At 41.3% G+C, this 19,476-nt stretch overlaps 1 protein-coding gene across 3 annotated transcripts in view; it reads right to left on the bottom strand.

Annotated features, from left to right (window-relative positions):
- Positions 1 to 18,587, bottom strand: part of STRN (striatin) — a 113,822-nt gene extending 95,235 nt beyond the window's left edge. For all 3 annotated transcript variants that reach the window (XM_057558131.1, XM_057558132.1, XM_057558133.1), the window contains exon 1: positions 18,181 to 18,587. In XM_057558131.1, the coding sequence (XP_057414114.1) occupies positions 18,181 to 18,414 (234 nt within the window). In that variant the 5' untranslated portion in view covers positions 18,415 to 18,587. The remainder of the gene's footprint in view (positions 1 to 18,180) is intronic.
- Positions 18,588 to 19,476: the final 889 nt, after the last annotated feature.

Here is a 19,476-nt window from a genome sequence, read left to right as displayed (position 1 = left end):
TTGGGTCTTCGTTGTTGTGCGCGGGCTTTCTCTAGTTGTGGCGAGCGGGGGCTACTCTTCATTGCGATGCGCGGGCTTCTCACTGTGGTGGCTTCTCTTGTTGCGGAGCACGGGCTCTAGGCACGCGGGCTTCAGTAGTCGTGGCTCACAGGCTCTAGAGCGCAGGCTCAGTAGTTGTGGCTCACGGGCTTAGTTGCTCCGCGGTATGTGGGATCTTCCCGGGCCAGGGCTCGAACCCGGGTTCCTTGCATTGGCAGGCGGATTCTTAACCACTGCGCCACCAGCCAGGGAAGTCCCGAGCTCTTCTTATTTTAAATAAATCACTTCTTCTGACAAAGATTCTCTCCTTGACAAAACTTTAGTCAGGCTCCTCTGAATTCTCTCTTCTATTAGACCCAATCTTTGGATTTCCATGGCCATCTTTACGTTGCCCAATTTTATCAAGAATCTTACTAAATCAGTTTAGCAAGAACCCATCACCTTCAGTATCTGATCAACCTCATTATCAATCAAATTCCTCATCCCCACCATCCCCTGGGTGATATCTGATCACCCTGGCCTGCCTTCAGCAAGAATCCTGTCAGGTCAGTTTAGTCAGAAACCCCCCTGATCCCTGATGTGCTTCTTAGTAATTCCGTCCACCTACCGCCCCACCCTGCCCTGCAACACACATGCGCACACACACCCTCCTCATTGGCCACATATCCCACCTTTCCTTGTTGTACTCGGGATTGAGCCCAGTTCCACTTTAAGGTCTCTTTCCCTCTACCACAATGGTTCCTGATTAAAATCTGCTTTTACCATTTTAACCACTGTCCAGCTCTGGTTTTCTTTAAAACTGCTAAATGTAAAATTTAGACAGTTTCTAAAAATAAAATCTAAATTTAACTCTGAATTCTAAATAAGGACTCAAATTGTTTCCTTTTGTAGAAAAATTAGTGGTTTCTAGTCAGTGATTCATGCTCTAAATCTCTTCTCTATTTCACGTTATAGCAAGTTTACAAAAACACTGCTTTTAAAAAAAATCAATATAAGTAGATTCTTTAACTAGGGAAGTCAAGTTTTGTTAAAACAAGCTTTTATTAACAACTACCTGACTTTCAATTATCATAATACGTTAATTTTCTGATTTAAAAAAAACTAATGTAAGGGACTTCCCTGGTGATCCAGTGGTTAAGACTCCGTGCTTCTACTGCAGGGGGCATGGGTTCAATCCCTGGTCAGGGAAATAAGATCCCACATGCTGCATGGCGTGGCCAAAAAACAAACAAACAACAACAACAAAACTAATATTAAAAAATTAGGTTAAAATGTCAAGAGTAACAATCTTTACTCAGTCTGAAAAGCAAACAAAAGAGAACACAAAGTAGGGAAAATAGGGAAGACTCACAGACATATATAAAAAATATATGATATAAATTAAATCATTTAAGCTTTGAAGTATATTGAATCTAAAGGATCAATAAATTCCTGCTTTCACTTTTCAAAAAAGTCAGTGAACATAACTTAATTTTTCCTGATAACTCAGGGCCATACTATATATATCAATTATTGAACGGTATTGTACAAAACTTCAGTGTTCTCTGATGTGATGTGAAATTCCTACTCCTGGTTCTCTCACTAATCTGTGTAACTTATTATTTAACTGCTCTGAGCCTCAGTTCCATCAACCATAAAATGAAAGAGTTTAACATTCTTTACTTCTATAAAACCAAAGATGACATGTGTGAAAAAGAGAACTGAATAAGTACTGATCCTAAGATGATGAATATTCTTTTTAAAAAAGATTTCTATTTGCTTGCATTCTACTTATTTGCATCCTTTTCATGGGAGACTAATGGTATACCATTGAGTTAATGTTTTCCAAGGCAGTATTACTTTGGCTAATTTTTTAAAAATTTATTATTGAATCCAAGACAACAGCCACCTTCCAAAAGATATCCTCGTCCTACAGAATAATCATCCTCTTCTCTAAAGTTATCTGTATTTTGGTCAGCAGTAAGGCAGCAGGGGCAGGAAAGGGGGCTCTGCATTATTAGTCCAGGAGCTCCTTCCTGCAAATTTGAACTCAATTCTAACATCGTCATTATTAACATGTACTGTGATAGGTGCTAGAAAAAAAAATTTTTTTTTAATCGGGTACAGAGGAAGTTGCTATAGCTCCAAGAGGAAAGGTACTGTCTCTGCTATTGACTGCTATATCCCCAAGCCCCAGAAGTCACTTGCATGTTGCAGATACCCAATAAATATCTGTTAAATTAAGTGAACAGATTCTTAAAAAGGAAACAGTATAAGGTAACACAGCCTTAAAAAGGAAACAGTATAAGGTAACAGCCTAAGTGCCAAATGACATAGCAAGTACAGTTGACTCTTGAACAACAGGGGGTTAGGGGCATCTCCCCTCCATATAGTCGAAAATCCTTGTATAGCTTATAGTTGGCCCTCCATACTGGCAGTTCCTGTATATCCGTGGTTCCTCAGCAGCGGATTCAGCCAACCTCGGATGGTGTAGTACTGTAGTATTTACTATTGAAAAAAATCTGCGTATAAGTGGACCTGCACAGTTCAAAGTCGTGTTGTTCAAGGATCAACTGTACTAAAAAAGGAACAACCACTAAAAACTAAGGGTATCTAAAAACTCTTCATGTTGGAAATGGGACTTAAGCTAAATCTGAATAAAGAACCCATAAATCTGAAAGAGTAATACAAACTATGAGGTGGTGGAAGGACATTCCAGAATGCAAACCCTTTTGAGCAATGGTTTAAAGAAAAAAGAAAAAGTAGACATGGCTTATGCGCAAAGCAAGATTACACTATTTTGGTTTGGAAAGACCAAATAGGTAGGAAATATAAACAGCCTAATTATAGAGAGATTTGAAATCTTCTACAGGAAAATGTGAAAAATAAAAAAAGAATGTCTTGAACAAATCAATATTTTTAGAAGCTTGAGAGGCAATATTGTGCAGAATGCCTTGGCCAAGGGAGAGACCAGAGGTAAAAAATCAGGAAGGTCCCTTACTGCAGTCACCCAGATATGAGGTGATGAGGGTCTGAACCAGGGTAACAACAGTATTAGGAATTAAATAATTGAAAATGGATTTAGGGACTTCCCTGGCAGTCCAGTGGTTTAGATTCCAGGCTTCCACTGCAAGGGGCACGGGTTCGATCACTGGTCAGGGAACTAAGATCCTGCGTGCTGTGCAGCACAAACACAAAATAAATAAATAAATATTTTAAATTAATTAATTAATTAATTAAATGGACTTAAAACTACACAGAGTTTATAAAATCAGATGTGCGGCTGGGAGAGTGAGGACAAGAGAGTACAATGTTCAGTGAAAGCTGAATCTAGGTTTTTAGACAAGGTAAACGAGAGGTTGGGTATGGGGAGGAAGGTCAAGTTGGTTTGGGAGAAGGATTTTAGAAAGTACGATTGAGTTTCAAGTGGTAAGTCACTCAGGTGAAGATTTTAGCAAGAAATCAGACATGTGGAATTGTAACTGTGTAAAGTACCAGGACTAACTAAAGATATAATTTTATGAGGCATCTAAATACAAGCAATCAACTGGACTGAGAGGACTTAAAGTGTAACTACTGACGGGAATTCCCTGGCGGCCCAGTGGTTAGGACACCACACTTTTACTGCCGAGGGTGTAAGTTCAATCCCTGGTCGGGGAACTAAGATCCCACAAGCCACGTGGCATGAAAAATAATAATAATAATAAAATTTAAAAAAAAAATTTTTTTTTAAAGTGTAACTACTGGAAAAAAAGAGTATAATCTGGTGAACAATTATCTGACTGGAGAACGGGAAGCAAGATCATAAGAGACTGAGAAGGGGCTTCCCTGGTGGCGCAGTGGTTGAGAATCCGCCTGCAAATGCAGGGGACACGGGTTCGAGCCCTGGTCCGGGAAGATCCCACATGCCACGGAGCAGCTAGGCCCGTGTGCCACAACTACTGAGCCTGCGCTCTAGAGCCTGCGAGCCACAACTACTGAAGCCCGCGAGCCACAACTACTGAAGCCCGCGTGCCTAGAGCACATGCTCTGCCACAAGAGAGGCCACCACAATGAGAAGCCTGCGCACCGCAACGAAGAGTAGCCCCCACTCACCACAACTAGAGAAAGCCCGCGAGCAGCAACAAAGACCCAACACAGCCAAAAATTAAATAAATAAATAAATAAATAAATAAATAAAATAACAGACTGAGAAATGAATAACCCAAAAAAGAGAAAGAGAACAAAGAAGCTGAGAGAGAGAAAGATGAGATTAGTATAAAACTGAAGGGAGTAAATGTGGCCTGTACAGAGAAATGAAAGAGAATAAGGGATAGGATGACCGTACTAATGGATAAGAACTAAGAAGGGGGTTCCTTTTGTTGTTACTACTGGTTGGTTGGCTTTTAAATAGGAAAAACTAAAATGGCATTGGCAAAGTGGGTATTACCATAGGTATGATGGACTCAGGTCTACCTGAAGTTAAGTATCACTGCTTGATCATAAGCTCTGTGTGAGCTGGAACCATATCTGCCTGTTCTCCATGGTGTCTCCAAAGCATAGGAGGAATGCCAGGTATTCAATAAGTGCCTAGGGTTCCAACCAAAAACCTTGCAAGCAAAAGCATAATTTTTTTTTTTTAATCCACAACAAATTGTCCATGAGCTTTTGGCAACTTTGGTATTTTCATATTTTAGTCTTTTTGTGCTCATTCTCACTTAGTTGGCTAGCTACATGGATCCGAAAGGCTAAACTTTAATTTCTGATGAAAAGATGCAGGCTTAGTGATAAGGAAATCAGAACTTTTCATTCTGAATTCTGGATAACGGAAGCATTTCTATTTTATTATTTAAAGAAGCAGAGTTCAAAAACGTTTGAAATCACAACATATTGGTAATGCAACTACAACCAAAAAGAAAAGTAGAATGCAAAGTAATGATGACTAGATATTTTATTTAAAATTAGATTTATCTTCACAGAAGAACTATTCCATTTGTTATCTACTTAGAAGGAATAAGAACTGTGCATAAAATTTTAAGGTATGGGCTGTAGAAAAGAAGAAAAAATTGTCACATTATCCTGATGATTGTAAAGACTTCTTAGGACATGATGCCAAAGACACTTCGTGGCAGTCAGTGTTTAACACACAAAGGGAGAAGAAAACAAACCTACAGGCAAAACTACCAAAGCCCAAGCACCATTTGCTGCAGCTAACATCAGGCTGCAATTATGAAGCCAGTGGCATCCCTGAAAATGAGCTCTGTCAGAATTACGTGGCAGGGCTCAGGCAATGCTCTAAACAGCAGAATTCAGACACAACTTGCTCTAAAAGGCTCCTTCCAGTGGAAGTCATAGCTAGCAGCAAGAGACAGATACACTGTTCCTCTATATACCAACATAAAGATGCAGAACCAGTGGATATGGAGGGCTTACTGTACTATACCATTTTATATGAAGGACTTGAGCACGTGTGGATTTTGGTGTCCATGGGGGTGGGGTCCTGGAACCAACGCTTTGCAGACACCAAGGGACAATCATTGTACACTACAATGACAAACACTGTAAATATCAAAGAAGTGTAGGACACAAGACTTGCCCTTAAGGACACAATTTAGCTGGGAGACAAGGTATACATATAGAGACACATATTTAATACATATTCATGTAACAATGTAACCTAATACATGATTCATTCAAGAACCATATATTAAGCAACTGCTATATGCAAGTCATTCAGCTGAACCTTAGGGAAATAAGAACACCCTTAAGGTGACTCACAATCTAGTGAGGAAACAAATATGCAAAGTATGATAGGTGGTATAATCAAGATACAGTAGAAGTTCTCACCACTAATCCTCTCTTAACCAACCCTATGGATTAACCAGTATTCTCTAGCCCCTTTGTAAAACACTGCCCAAAGCCCAAGGTATATTAAACATTCAAAGCTAGAGTATGGTATTCTCTGTAGTTTACTCATACATGTTGGTTGACCAAGAGTCAACTAGATTTCCTCCCAAACCTGTTTACATCAGCTGCACTTGTTACTTTGATTAGATAATTCAGTTAAATATTAAATAAACCAACAAAATATGGGTATGAAGACAAAGACTACGTTGAACGCTTCAGAAAGACAAGACAGTAAAGGAGACACCCTAAAAAATATTGCTGTCAAATTAGATGTGGGGGAAACAACTGTAAAAGACTGGAGAAAGGTCATTAAAAATCTACAGTTCTACACTCACTGTGCTTTGCTCAAGGAAAACCAAAACCAGAAATCATTAACAATACATTATAATTGTAGCTTATTCAAGAATGACAACACAGAACTCCGATAGGCATTCTAGCAAACAACAGTGAAGGGTCAGTGGGCCTGGTCTTATGCTGGCAAATGACCGTATGTTTAAATATTTTTAACTTAAATTATTTCAAGTGTCATTTTAACCATCTTTTCGGATTTACTGATCAACCAGTCTGGATGGTATTGGATAACAAAGCTTCTTTCTTATATGTACAAACTGTTAGGGGAGCATGAAGCTTCACTGTGTCTGGAGATCAGAGAGGTTTCCCAAAGTAAAATGAATGTTGGAAGATGATTAGAAATTCACCAGACAAGGGAGAGGAAAATATCCAGGCCTGTACGCTGACTCAGAAGCATGAGAGAACAAGAAAAATGTCAAAATATTTCCTTCTACTTACTATGCCCAGGCCCATCACTCAAACTTTTCTCATGGCAAATTATTTAACCTCTCTTCTCATCTATGAATTAGGGAATAATTATGAATACCTACCACATATAGTTTTGCAAGGATTAAAAAAGATGATAGGGACTTCTTCCCTGGTGGCGCAGTGGTTGAGAATCCGCCTGCCAATGCAGGGAACACGGGTTCGAGCCCTGATCCGGAAAGATCCCACATGCTGTGGAGCAACTAAGCCTGTGCGCCACAACTACTGAGCCTGCGCTCTAGAGCCGGCAAGCCACAACTGCTGAGCCCACGTGCCACAACTACTGAAGCCCGCGTGCCTAGAGCCCGTGCTCCACAAGAGAAGCCACCGCAATGAGAAGCCCGCGCACCACAAAGAAGAGTAGCCCCCGCTCACCTCAACTAGAGAAAGCCCGTGCACAGCAACAAAGACCCAATGCAGTCATAAATTAATTAATTAATTAACTAAAAAAAAAAAAACAAAGATTATACATGTAAAGTGTTTAGCACCGTACCTGGCACATGGCAAGTGCTGAGTAAATAAAACTATTATTATTTTTGGAGGGTAAAGAAGAAACGAAAGAGAGAAAACAACAGATAAAGTATGGGTTCTATTACTGGGACCAGGGCACCATCTTCCCTGACTGACTGCTTTTTCAAGTTCAGTAAGTATGCTGACCCAGATCCCCAGGCTCCTCCTATTCCCTCCTTTTAGCTTGATAGGAATCCACATTCCTCAGGAGCAGGTTTTAGTTGTGCCTATCATTTAGGCTCCTTAGCTCACTGCTTAACTTTCTCATTTAGGAGGTATAAACAAAAAAACTGAGAACAAGTCCCAGACTGGGCTGTAATTTTCCATCAGGTGAAACTGGTATCACCCTTGTGGAATTTGACATCGAGTTTATTTCTCCTAACTAGATATGCTGGTACTGGATCCAATTTCTGTCACATGTAAATGAGTGCTAATAAAACCTGTGTGTACGGTGATGAAACACTCCCCACCCCCCACCCGCCCCGCCCTTTCCTTGGATCCCTGTAGTGCAGTTATGCCGAGAACCTATTCACCACACCCAAAATACCTATTCCACCCAACCTTACTCAATATTTCCCAGAGCTCACCTGAATTCCAGGGCTTCTGCTCCCTTATTTTTCTCCCTATCTTATCTCCAGAACAAAATACCTACTCATTTTCCTTTGGCCATACTGCTTCTAACTAACTCTATGACAAATTTTCCTTCTTACGTAACAGTATTTTCTAATATCCCATCATCTTGTTCAGATAGGGTATTTTTATAATAAAGGTTAAACAGCATTAAAGTCTGCCAAAGAAGGTGATTTTTATTTCCTCAAATACCTTACTGCATAAGAGCAAATACATGATTGACATATTACTCTTTTCAAATATAGCATATGTAAAGTAGGTGAGCTAAGAATAACCTAATAACTAAAGCACTACACAAAATTTGATATCTGATCAATAAACACAAATTATATTAATAAATATATACAGAACTTAATTAGGCTATTCTCAGAGCAAGCTGCAAAAGTCCCAAATTTGCAGACATTTTTTAAAAAGAAATAAACATTTTATTTCAATATTCACTACACAAAAATAAATAAAAGTATTAAAAGAAACTAGAGTGATACATTATTAAACACATTTGAGGAACATAAATTGTTGAAGACTCTTCCTAAGCCCCTTATAATATAATTGTTTCATTAAATTATTTTACCTGAAGAAAAGCTTGAAATAAATAAGAATTTTCTTTAAATTATGACAGCTATTCAAAGCATACCTAAACACTTAAGCCATGAACTAGTTTAAGTGATCCATTCGGCATAGTAGCTGCTTACATTCTCTTCACCCTATTAGTAGTGATTTCAGGTAAATATTATAATTCTCTTGTCTACTTCAGATCAGAAGCAGTCATTCAGGGTGAGGGATCAATAAAAGGAGACAATGTGGTATGGAGAACAATGGCCTGGCCTGAGTACTGGGACTCCTGAGTTCTAACCTAAATCTACACCAACTCACAGAGTGATCTAAGACAATTCACTTCCTCTCTCTGGCTCTAAATGATAAAACAAGGGATGAGACTGCTTAAGTTCTAAGGTCCTTCAGGAGGTAAAAATATGATTAGTGTCTATCCCTGTCAGCCTTAAAATTCTACAATAGTAAGTGCTAAAATGAAGACTATAGAAAATACATCCATTAGGAATTAAGAACAGGTGAATGTGTGCAGTGCAGTTTCTGCCTCCTGTCTGCCTATGTTCCCCTCAACCCCTCTGGTCCTCTCCCTGTCTATTCTTTTCTTCTACCCCCTTTTCAACTTCTCTTTCTTGCCTCAGGTTTCTCTCCCAAACTACAATTTTCCTCTATTATATCTCCAGTCTGCAATGCCTACAAGTTATTACCACCTACTACTGCCATCTCTGGGCTGCTCCCTGATTTCACTACTGTCAATTTATTGTCCTTAAATCACTACTAATAGGGCAAAGAGAATGTAAGCAGCTACTATGCCAAATAAATTGCTGAAACTAGTTCATGGCTTCTAAAACATGATTTAAATAAATAATCCAATCAAATGCATTCTGTCCCTAGAAATTTCAACCAAGAAGAGCAAACCATTTATTGGACACCTATTATGGGCTATGTACTGTGCATATTTTATCTTTTAAAAACCTTACAACTACTCTGCTTGATGGGTATGTTATCTACGATTTACAAATAAAAGTGAGGTCCAGGGAATTCCCTGGTGGTCCAGTGGTTAGGACTCCGCGCTTTCACTGCCGAGGGCCCAGGTTCAATCCCTGGTCAGGAACTAAGATCCCACAAGCAGCGTGGCCAAAAAAATAAATAAATAAAAAGTTTAAAAGTAAAATAAAATAAACAAAAATGAGGTCCAGAAAAATTATAAATCAGAAGTTATGGAGCTGTCTGACTAGAAGGCCCACACTTTCCACTGTCAAATTATGATGGTCAATAAATTGTTTTATCAAAATGGTGACCAAAGCAAGAAACTCCAAAGATCCCAAGGGCAATTTTATTTCTAATGGCCCAGAATTAAAACTTTCATAAATCAAAAAGTATAAAAAAAAAAAAGTGTAGCTTACATCAAGTACATAGTAGGCTGACAAAGGGAAACCAGTCCCAATTATTCGGACTTTCAAACATCTTTCAAAGGCTGATTAGTAAAGGGGTTTGTTTTAAATTCTGCCTAAATTACCAAGATTTTGGAGAAAAGTTGTAAGTATCCTCCTACCAATACAAAGAAAAGTAATTTAGATAGTAAATAATATTTAGGGCTAAATAGGCACATCTCTTGATAAAGAAATGCTATCAACGTTATTTCTCCCCAAATAATTATTGGGGCCATTTTTATTTGTCAGTTTTTGAAAGTAATATAAGAGAATTTAGTTTCTAGTAACGATGCCGTGAAACAACTCTCCTACTGAAAACAGCTAAAAATTCTAGATAAAATATTTCTACAATCATCTTAAAAAGCAAAGCTGGTAAGAAAGTAAGGAATTATTTGACCAAAATTGAAGGGAAAATGGGAACCCATGAGGTAAGGGAACAAAAGCCACTTTTGCCCTTTGGTGATGACCAATCAGAACAAATCCAAGCTTCAGTTTTGACAGCTTTACATGACCCAAAAGGCAAAATGCAAAGACCAGAACCATCCAGAGTATAGAGTCTAATAGGAAATATACATTTAGCTAAGGCCCTAAAGGGCCTATACCCTTTAGGCAAAGGTGAAGCAGAAGTATATTGGCCCACAAAAGTATTTACAACCAAAATAGGCGTCAACTATTTGGGTGGTCCAAAACTTCAAGCAACAAATTTGCTTTAAAGTGGTTCAGTCTAAGTAATGCCTCTAGAAACCCACCAGAAACAAAGGCAAAAACTTTCTGAAGAATACCTTTATTTGAGACCTGATTTAGTCCTACACTTTTTCAAGGACAGTGAGCAGCACACAGATATTTATGCATACAAAGAAACAAGCCATCACGAGCAGGAGCCAGCAAAGACAACAGACCACAGAAAGGGACCTCCAAGACCTCACATATAGGAAGAAGAGAGACACCAACTTTGAAATAACTGGGGACTTCCCTGGTGGCACAGTGGTTAAGAATCCGCCTGCCAATGCAGGGGACACGGGTTCCAGCCCTGGTCCCGGAAGATCCCACATGCCGCGGAGCAGCTAAGCCCGTGCGCCACAGCTACTGAGCCTGAGCTCTAGAGCCTGCGAGCCACAACTACTGAAGCCCGTGCACCTAGAGCCTGTGCTCCACAACAAGAGAAGCCACCGCAATGAGAAGCCCATGCACCACAACAAAGAGTAGCCCCCGCTCGCTGCAACTAGAGAAAGCCCGCATGCAGCAACGAAGACCCAATGCAGCCAAAGATAAATAAATAAATTAATTAATTAAAAACAAAGAAAAAGAAATAACTATACTTACTAGGTTTAAAGAATAAAAGATGACCCTGAAAATATCTTCAGGGAATAGGAAGCTGCTAAGAAAAGATGCAGCAGATTTATAAATGGAACCCAGGGCTTCCCTGGTGGCACAGTGGTTAAGAATCCACCTGCCAACACAGGGGACACGGGTTCGAGCCCTGGTCCAGGAAGATGCCACATGTCATGGAGCAACTAAGCCCGTGTGCCACAACTACTGAGCCTGTGCTCTGGAGCCTGCGAGCCACAACTGCTGAAGCCCACGAGCCACAACTACTGAAGCCCACATGCCTGAAGCCCGTGCTCCGCAACGAGAGAGGCCACCGCAATGAGAAGCCAGCGCACCGCAACGAAGAGTAACCCCCGCTCGCCGCAACTAGAGAAGGCCCGCGCACAGCAACGAAGACCCAACAAGCCAAAAATAAATAAATTAATTAATTAATTAATAAAAATAAATAAATAAAAATAAATGGAACCCAAACTGAAGTTCAACAATAACCAAAATCACAAACTCACTGGATGACCTTAAAAGACTAGATTCAACTGTAGAGAAAATTAATGGACTGGATGATAAATCAGAATAAATTATCTGGAATAAAGCATGTAGTGATAAAAAAATGGGAAATATAGAGCAGATAAAGAAGGCCTAAGATACGTGTAATCAGAGACCCAAAAGGAAAAGAAAAGAGAATAAGATAGAGGAGAAATCTAAAGAGATAATGACCAAGAATTCTGCAGAACTAATGAGATGTCAATCTAGAGATTCAAGCCTAACAAAGTCCCAAATAAAATAAAAGGAAATCTATACCTTGACACATCATAATGACACTACAGAACACCAAAGTCAAGAGGAAATCTTAAATGTAGCTAACAAAATAAGCTAGAGAACAGTATATAGAACACAGTAAAATCTCCATGTTTGTTGTTTTAAAATAAAAAGGGAAATGATAAGTCACATTAGTGTGACTCTGATTAACTGAGAAGGTTGTAAGGATCAAAGAAGATAATGTATTTGAGAAGTTTTTTAAAAACCATAAAGGTATCTGGAGATTTAAGTGACAGGGCTTGTATGAAACCTATTTCATTCTTGGTCATTTAACCCCTCTCTGGGGGTTACCCCTAAAAGAAAGAAAGTTGTAGGTGATTACTTCCAAAGTTTATTCCAGCTCAAAGATTACTATATCATTATATCTCTCATTCAGCAGGAGGTGATTCAAACTATAATATTCTACTGCCTAAAAATGCTAGGTACCATCAGAAAGAATAATAGAAAAATAACAGAAATTATATCCCAAATTATATAAAAAGTCATCCATATCTGGAATACAAACACAAGTGTTGAAATCACCAACATACATAATAACAGAAAAGGACAACTAAAGCAATGGTTCTCAATCCTTGCTGTATATTAGAGCCACCAGGAAACTCAAAAGAATACTAATGCCATGGACACTAATTCTTATCTGATTTAAATGATCTGGGGTACAGGCCAGGAAATGAATATTTTTTAAAGTTTCCCAGATTATCCTAAGATTGCAGCTAAAGTTGAAAAACACTGAACTAAAGTGACAAATAGTAGGATATGTTTTAAAAGAGTAAAACCTCTATAATCTTTCCAAAATATATTTAAAGATTATAAATTGTCAAGAATATGAATAGAATGAAAAACGAACCTGTTTACAAAATTATACCATACCACAATGGGGTTCACCTGTTCCAAGTTAAAAGGAAGTGGTTTAAAAAGGCCAAATAATACCAAAGACTAGTTTTATAGAGTGGTTGGTAAATGTATATAATTTGTTATCCAAAAAGTCATGCAAGGTTAAGACAAACATATTCAGAGAAATTTATATGTTCCAAACAACAGACACATAGTGGATTATAAAGAAAAGCAAGAACATTTCAAGTATACAGTCAATGTTTTGAAGCTGACCGACTGACAGATGAGGCGAGAGGGGGCCGAAGGGCCGGGTCGGGGCGTCCGTCCCAGCCCAGCCCTGTGAGCGAACCCCGCCTGTTATGTGCTCTGGAGGGAGCTCACATCCAGCCTGGGCGCCCAGCTCACGTGACAGACGGGTCACACTGCTGGCCACCCCCTCTCTCTCGGCAAGTCCCCTTGGGGAACAGAAAGATGGGCTGTGACCACCCACCAGGCCAGGAGCGTGGTGGCCGGCTGCCCGGTGGAGTCCGCTCCTCCCAGGAACCCTGCCTCTGCTCCCCTGGGCCCCGGGGCGGCCCGCCTCGGGCCTGCCTTTCCTGGCCTGAGGGTCCCCATGGCCTCTCCTGGTCTCCTGGACACTGAGTCCCACCTGACGGTGCCTCAGGAGGGGACAGGATACCGCAGGGTGTCCCCCACTACCTCCCACCTTCCCTCACCGTGTCCCCCCTCACAGTGGCCCTGACGCTACCTGTCTGGGTGCTCCGAGGGCAGCGGGCAGAGAGACTGATTGCTATGGAATGGCAATAATTCACTCCTCCATAAATGTCCCTGAGTGCCACGATCAGACCCAGAGTATTAGACTGCATGGTCCCAGGATGACACTTACATGCTCTAGCCTTAGAAGATTTATGACTGAAGATTCTGCTTTTCTCTGGGGACAAGGAGACAAATTGGAGTACAAATTTAACATCATGCACTTGCTACCATTTATTTATTCGGCACTTACTTTGTGTTATGTACCAGACCTCTGCTAGATATTTTAAAATATCTCATTTAATTCTCACAAGGTAGTTTATCAGCCTCACCTTACAAATGAGGACACTAAGGTCCTGAGAGGTCAGAATTATGGTAAACATATATTTTTAGCATGAAATAAAATAGTAAGTTTTAAAGCAAAGATTTAAATCCAGGTCTATGCCATGTTGCCTTTCACTGTAATTGTAAATAATAGTTATAATAATAACAAAAAATAAACTGTCATTTTAAGTGCTTATTTTGTCCATTTAAATGCTCAGTAAACCTTCACAATAGTCCTATAAAGCTGCTCAGTCAAAATAATTGAGTCATAATTGACTTCCCTTTTTCTCAAATCTCACAACCTATCCTTCGGCATATCTTGCTAGTTCTACCTCCAAAAATGTATTCACGATCCATTATATTTTGAGTATGTATCACATGTGAATATTATTCACTTAACGCATCACTATTACCCTAGTTCATCTCTGGCTTGGATTATTAAAATAGCCTCCTAACTAGACTGATTTATCTCCCCTTTCTCCCCTCCAAGTCTATTCTGGATCCTTGCAAAGGGTTCCATTTAAAGATGGTTGTCACTCTTTTGCTCAAAACATTTCAACAGTTGCCCATCTTGCTGAGGTAAAAATAAAGTCCTTACAATGAGCAAGACCCAGTATCTCTGACATCATTTCTTCCATTCTCCTCCTCTACTCCAGCCACACTTGCCTAATTACTCTGCAAACATTCCGAGCATGTTTCCCCTTCCCCCTACTGTTCCCTCTGCCTAGAACACTCTTTCCGCAGATGTCACCTTTTCAGGTCTTTGTTTAAATAGCACCTTATCAATAGTAAAGCCTTTCTTCCCCACTCCACCCTCTCAAGCGCTCCATATCCTCCTTACCCTACCTTATCATGGCACTTATTACCACCTAACGTTTGATGAATGTATTCATTTATTGCTGCCCGTCTTCCCCCACGATTTAAGCTTCATGCAGGTAGGATCTGTTTTAATCGTTATCGTTTCTCCAGTGCCTTAGAACAGGACTTGGTATGAAGTAGGTACTTGAAAACATTTGTTGAATGAAAATATGAACCAATAATGCCAAAACCTAGACTCATAAACATTCCAGTACAGAGCCTCCAGACCATATGCCCTAATACTCAATCGTATCACCTTTTTTCATGCAATTCAGCATTTCCAGGTAGACAGCAGAGCCTCCCCTACCACACACAAACTTCTAAATCTAGGGACAATACCTTCTATTTTTTACTTACATGCTTCTTTCCCAGAAGTCAGTAATTTTCAAATACTGAGCCTTAGGTTCTCATCACTTCATAAATTCTTTCTTCCTGCTAATCTCCCCATTCACTATTAGCCCTCCTCTCTTATGCTAGCCTAAGAAAATTTAAACCCCCAAATGATAAACTCTGATTCTACTGCATTTTGTTTGTTCTATCACTCCAATTAGACTGTTTCTTTGAAATCATCTAGCACAATGTCTCATACACAGAAAATTCTCTCAAATGTTATGATTTGTATTCTATCTCCAATTCCTTTCACAAATATAAAGCTCAATAATAACCTTAACCATTCTTTTCCCATGAATTACCTATTCTCATATGAATGGTGGTGGTGAGGCAGGAGGGGGATTGCCAAAAGTAAAAAGAGAATTTTATATTAACCTAGATGGGCAAGGGGGCAAAAAATGACCAATACGTTTTTGGCACAATGTGGCCAGTTCCTTACTCCCAAGATCTGAAGGAAGGAGGAAGTGGTGCCGGCAGGCCAGGGAGATGAGAGCTTGCACTGCCTTTCACAACTCTGCCCTGGCAACTTGAAAGAGCAGGACTGACAGGTTCCTGAAGGGACAAATTAGACCTAATCTTAAAGGTATTTTTGTTGACTCTGGTGTTAATGACTTAAGCAGAGATTTAAAAATAAAAGGAGGATACCAACTGATCCAAATTTCATCATCATTCATTCAATTCTTATTTCCTACTGTTTTTCTAGAAAAATTCCAATGGGGAAAGAAAAATAAAGAACATGGTCAAATTTAATGATGTTGATGTAAAGAAATGATTTTTAAAATATATTTTCAATTATGCTAATAAGAGGGTCAAAGACCACAGATTCCTGTGAACTCTCTCCTTCCAAAATACACACTGTTCTGTTTAAAAACTATGGCACATTTTCTAAGTTTCTCCATGGATGCTTAATTTAACTGGAGCACAAACCAAAAGATCCTGTAAAAATGTAGTGCCCTTAATATGATGAGCACCAATGGGAAACCTACCAGAAGTTTAAGATTTGCGATAAATAACCCGGTAAGTAGTATGTGTATGTGTGTATACATTGGGGGAAGGGGTAGAGGGGGCATAACTAAAGAGTAACTATAGTTACAGGTAAATTGAAAAGTTAAATATGGGGATGGGGGGAGGGGAGTTGAGATAGGTTGGAAATTCTCAAATTTCCCAGGTAAGGAGGTAAGAATTGTTGTTTGTTTTTGAACAAAGTACGGTGATTTATCTTACATTCCCTAAACTGGATAAGAAATTAAAATTTAAACAGCTGCATACAAAAATCATTATCCACAACTGTACAACATTAAAGTTAAAGCCTGCCTTTAATACTTCCATTAAGTCTGAAATCCACAAGCTCACTTATGGAATGCATTGCTAGTTCATTATGAGACAAATTACATATTTTTCCCTGACCACTCCATCTAAAACAGTTGCCCCTATCACACTCTACACTTGTACCTTGATTTATTTTTCCCATAGCAGCTGCACTGTGGATCAGTATACTATATAGTTGCATTTGCTGACTGCCTCCCGACTAAAACATAAGGTCTATGAGGGCAGAAGCTTTGCCAGTTTTGTTAATCCCAGGGCCTAGAGGCACAGTATAAGCACTCAATAAATATGCTGAATAAATGATGGAAGTGAAGTTCAAAGAGGTTAAAGGATTTCCTCAAGGTCACAGAGCTGGCAGCAACCACAGCTTGTATTATGACCCTTTCTGCTTGCTCCTTCCACGACCACTTCCACTCCACCAAAGCAGCCCGTTCCAGCACATGATTCTATTTCTCCTTTTCATTTTTTTAAGTGCCAAAGAAAATACATGCTACCCAAAACGGTGACACAGTGGGTAGCATTTTAACTTCAAGTGTTTCACCAACCAAAACTACACTCAGATTTCATAAGCATACAGGATTAGCCAGTAAAACAGAAAGGCACAGCCACTCAGAGTTCTTTAAGGTCTTTGTGAAATTGGTGTATGCCTTGGAAGTGCCTTGGAAGTTTTAAGAACAACCACTGAAACCTACTTACCAATTCAGATATGGCCTGCAAAATATCAGCCTCACTTTCATTCTTCTAAGAGCCCACAATAGCTTCCTCCCTGGATATACTGGGCTGGCCAAAAAGTTTGTTCGGTTTTCAGTAAAACTAAGACACACATTTTTCATTTTCACTAAGAACTTTATTGAACAACGTATTCATTAACCGAACGAACCTTACGGCCAACCCAATACTTTACCTTGCAGATTATGAAAGGAAATGTAATCAACTTTAAAGCCCCTTTTAGTTCCTTTTAAATTACAAGTCAATCTCACAAAACCTTGAACAGAAAATTAACCCTTAGGAAGTTTCAGATTCTGAGAACTGAAAACCATCCCTGAACCATCATCTGACTGTGATCATCTAGGTCCTTCATTCAAAATCCACGAATCTGAAACAACTAAAAGAAACGCGGGAGGGGGTGAGGGAAAAGGAAGAGAAGAAACATTTACATATATAAAAAGGGAGCTGACATTCCTAGTAACACTTTGGCCCAAGAGCAGCTTCTTGCCTAAAGTCAAGGCCTCACGGACACAACTTCTGGTCTTCTTTGACCACCTTCCTTACAGACAGGCTCCAACTGTCAATACCTTTTACGGGGACCGTCTCTAGACCTAGGATGGGACTCACTAGGACAGGAGATGATTTGCTCATCTCGTAAAACTACTGTCAGCCCAATTAGTAAACTGAAAGGGAAGACCTAAGATGTGGAATGGCAAGAGAGCTGAAATAAGCCTGAGAGTTAAGAGTGGTAAAGGAGCAGATGAAAAGGTGCGGGGAGGGTAAACAACGCATCACGGGCGGGAGTGGGAACCTGGGTCGAGGAAGTGGGGTCGGCGAAAGGCAAAGGTGAAGGGAGGAAGGAGACGAGGTTCTGGGTGGGATGGGCGGGAGCAAAGGGGGAGGGGACGAGCGAGGGCTGAGCGGGGGAGGGGGAAGGGTCCGGGGCGGGGCGGAAGGGAGCGAAGAGGCGGGATGAAGAGGGCCAGGCCGGGAGGGTCTTTACCTGCAGCTCCGCCCGCTCCACTTCCCACTGGGCTCTCTCGACCTCGAAGCGGGCCCACTCGTGCTGCAGGAAGTGCAGGATGCCCGGGAGACTGTACTGGGCTCGGGCCGCCCCCGCCGCAGCCGCCCCGTCGCCGGCCGCGGCAGCCTCCGCCAGAGGCCCGAGACCCTTGGCACCGCCGGCGCCCGGGTGGTTGTTGCTGAAGAAGACGCCGGGACCCGCTTGCTCGTCCATGGCGGCCGCGGGAACCGGGGGAGCTGCCCAGGCGCCCAGCAGCGGAGGCAACTGCAGCGGCCAGCAGCACCTCCTCCTCCCTCCGCCGCTCCCCGCCCACACCCCAGTCAGCAGGGAGCAGCCGCCTGGGCGCGGGGGCCGACCGAGCCCGGGACGGGCCGGGAAATGGGTCAACTGCGGCGCGCGGGCTTCCCGGGGCTTGCTGGGAAATGTAGTCGCGGGGCGGGGCGCGGGCGAGCGCGGCCCGGGCGGCCTGTGGGGTTGCGATCGGCTGGGGCGGGGCCGCGGCCCAGCCCCAGCCCCAGTCCCGCCCATGCCCGCGGCGGAGGGGGCCGCCCCACGGCGGGGAGCGCGGGTTTCCTCACTCTAGCGGCGGGGCGCTGGCGGGTGGTGCTGCAGTTTCCCTCGCACGCGGAAGTTCTCGGGCGGCGCTCGCTGTTGCACACACACACACACGGAAGTTATCGCGCTGCAATGCCAGCCCGAGCTGCACATCTTTTAGGGCTTCCTGGTAGTTCTGCTAAGAAACAAGCTCAAAGCGAGCTTCGCCAGTCCGGAGCCTGGACCGGGGGAGCCAGCACATTCAGACCTCTCCCTTCTGCTCCGACTTGGGTGATTCTCTGACCCTAGACACTCCTGAGTTCTGTACATTTCTGTATCGCTGTCGCTCCTGCCTTTCTTTTACACTTAGAGTTCAATCAAACCTGTTGCCTGATCAGTTTTCACTTAGAAGGAACTCTGATCATCTCTCTCCTGGACTCAGCACAGCAGCTTTCTGCTTATTCCAAATTCTAGTGTGTTGACACTTCATCCGAAACACTACTCCGCTGAAGTCCTTTTCCCTTTGTAGTTAATCTTGCAGTAAATCCTGTAAAAGTTTCGGATAGCCAAGGCTCTGTTATTTCAATCTCATTTTTTCTTATTCCCGAGCAATTTATAGTCATTTCAGCAAATATTTGACTCTAAGTGCTATCTGTCACTGGGGATATAAAGATAAATGACACAATTCCTGTCATCAAAGGGAGACTGGCAAATATACAGTCAATTCTCACAGTGCCTTAA

Source organism: Balaenoptera acutorostrata, chromosome 12 (genome assembly GCF_949987535.1).
Source record: "Balaenoptera acutorostrata chromosome 12, mBalAcu1.1, whole genome shotgun sequence".
NCBI lineage: Eukaryota > Metazoa > Chordata > Mammalia > Artiodactyla > Balaenopteridae > Balaenoptera > Balaenoptera acutorostrata.
The sequence above is the reverse complement of the archived record's forward strand: the minus strand, read 5'-3'. Positions and strand labels throughout refer to the sequence as shown.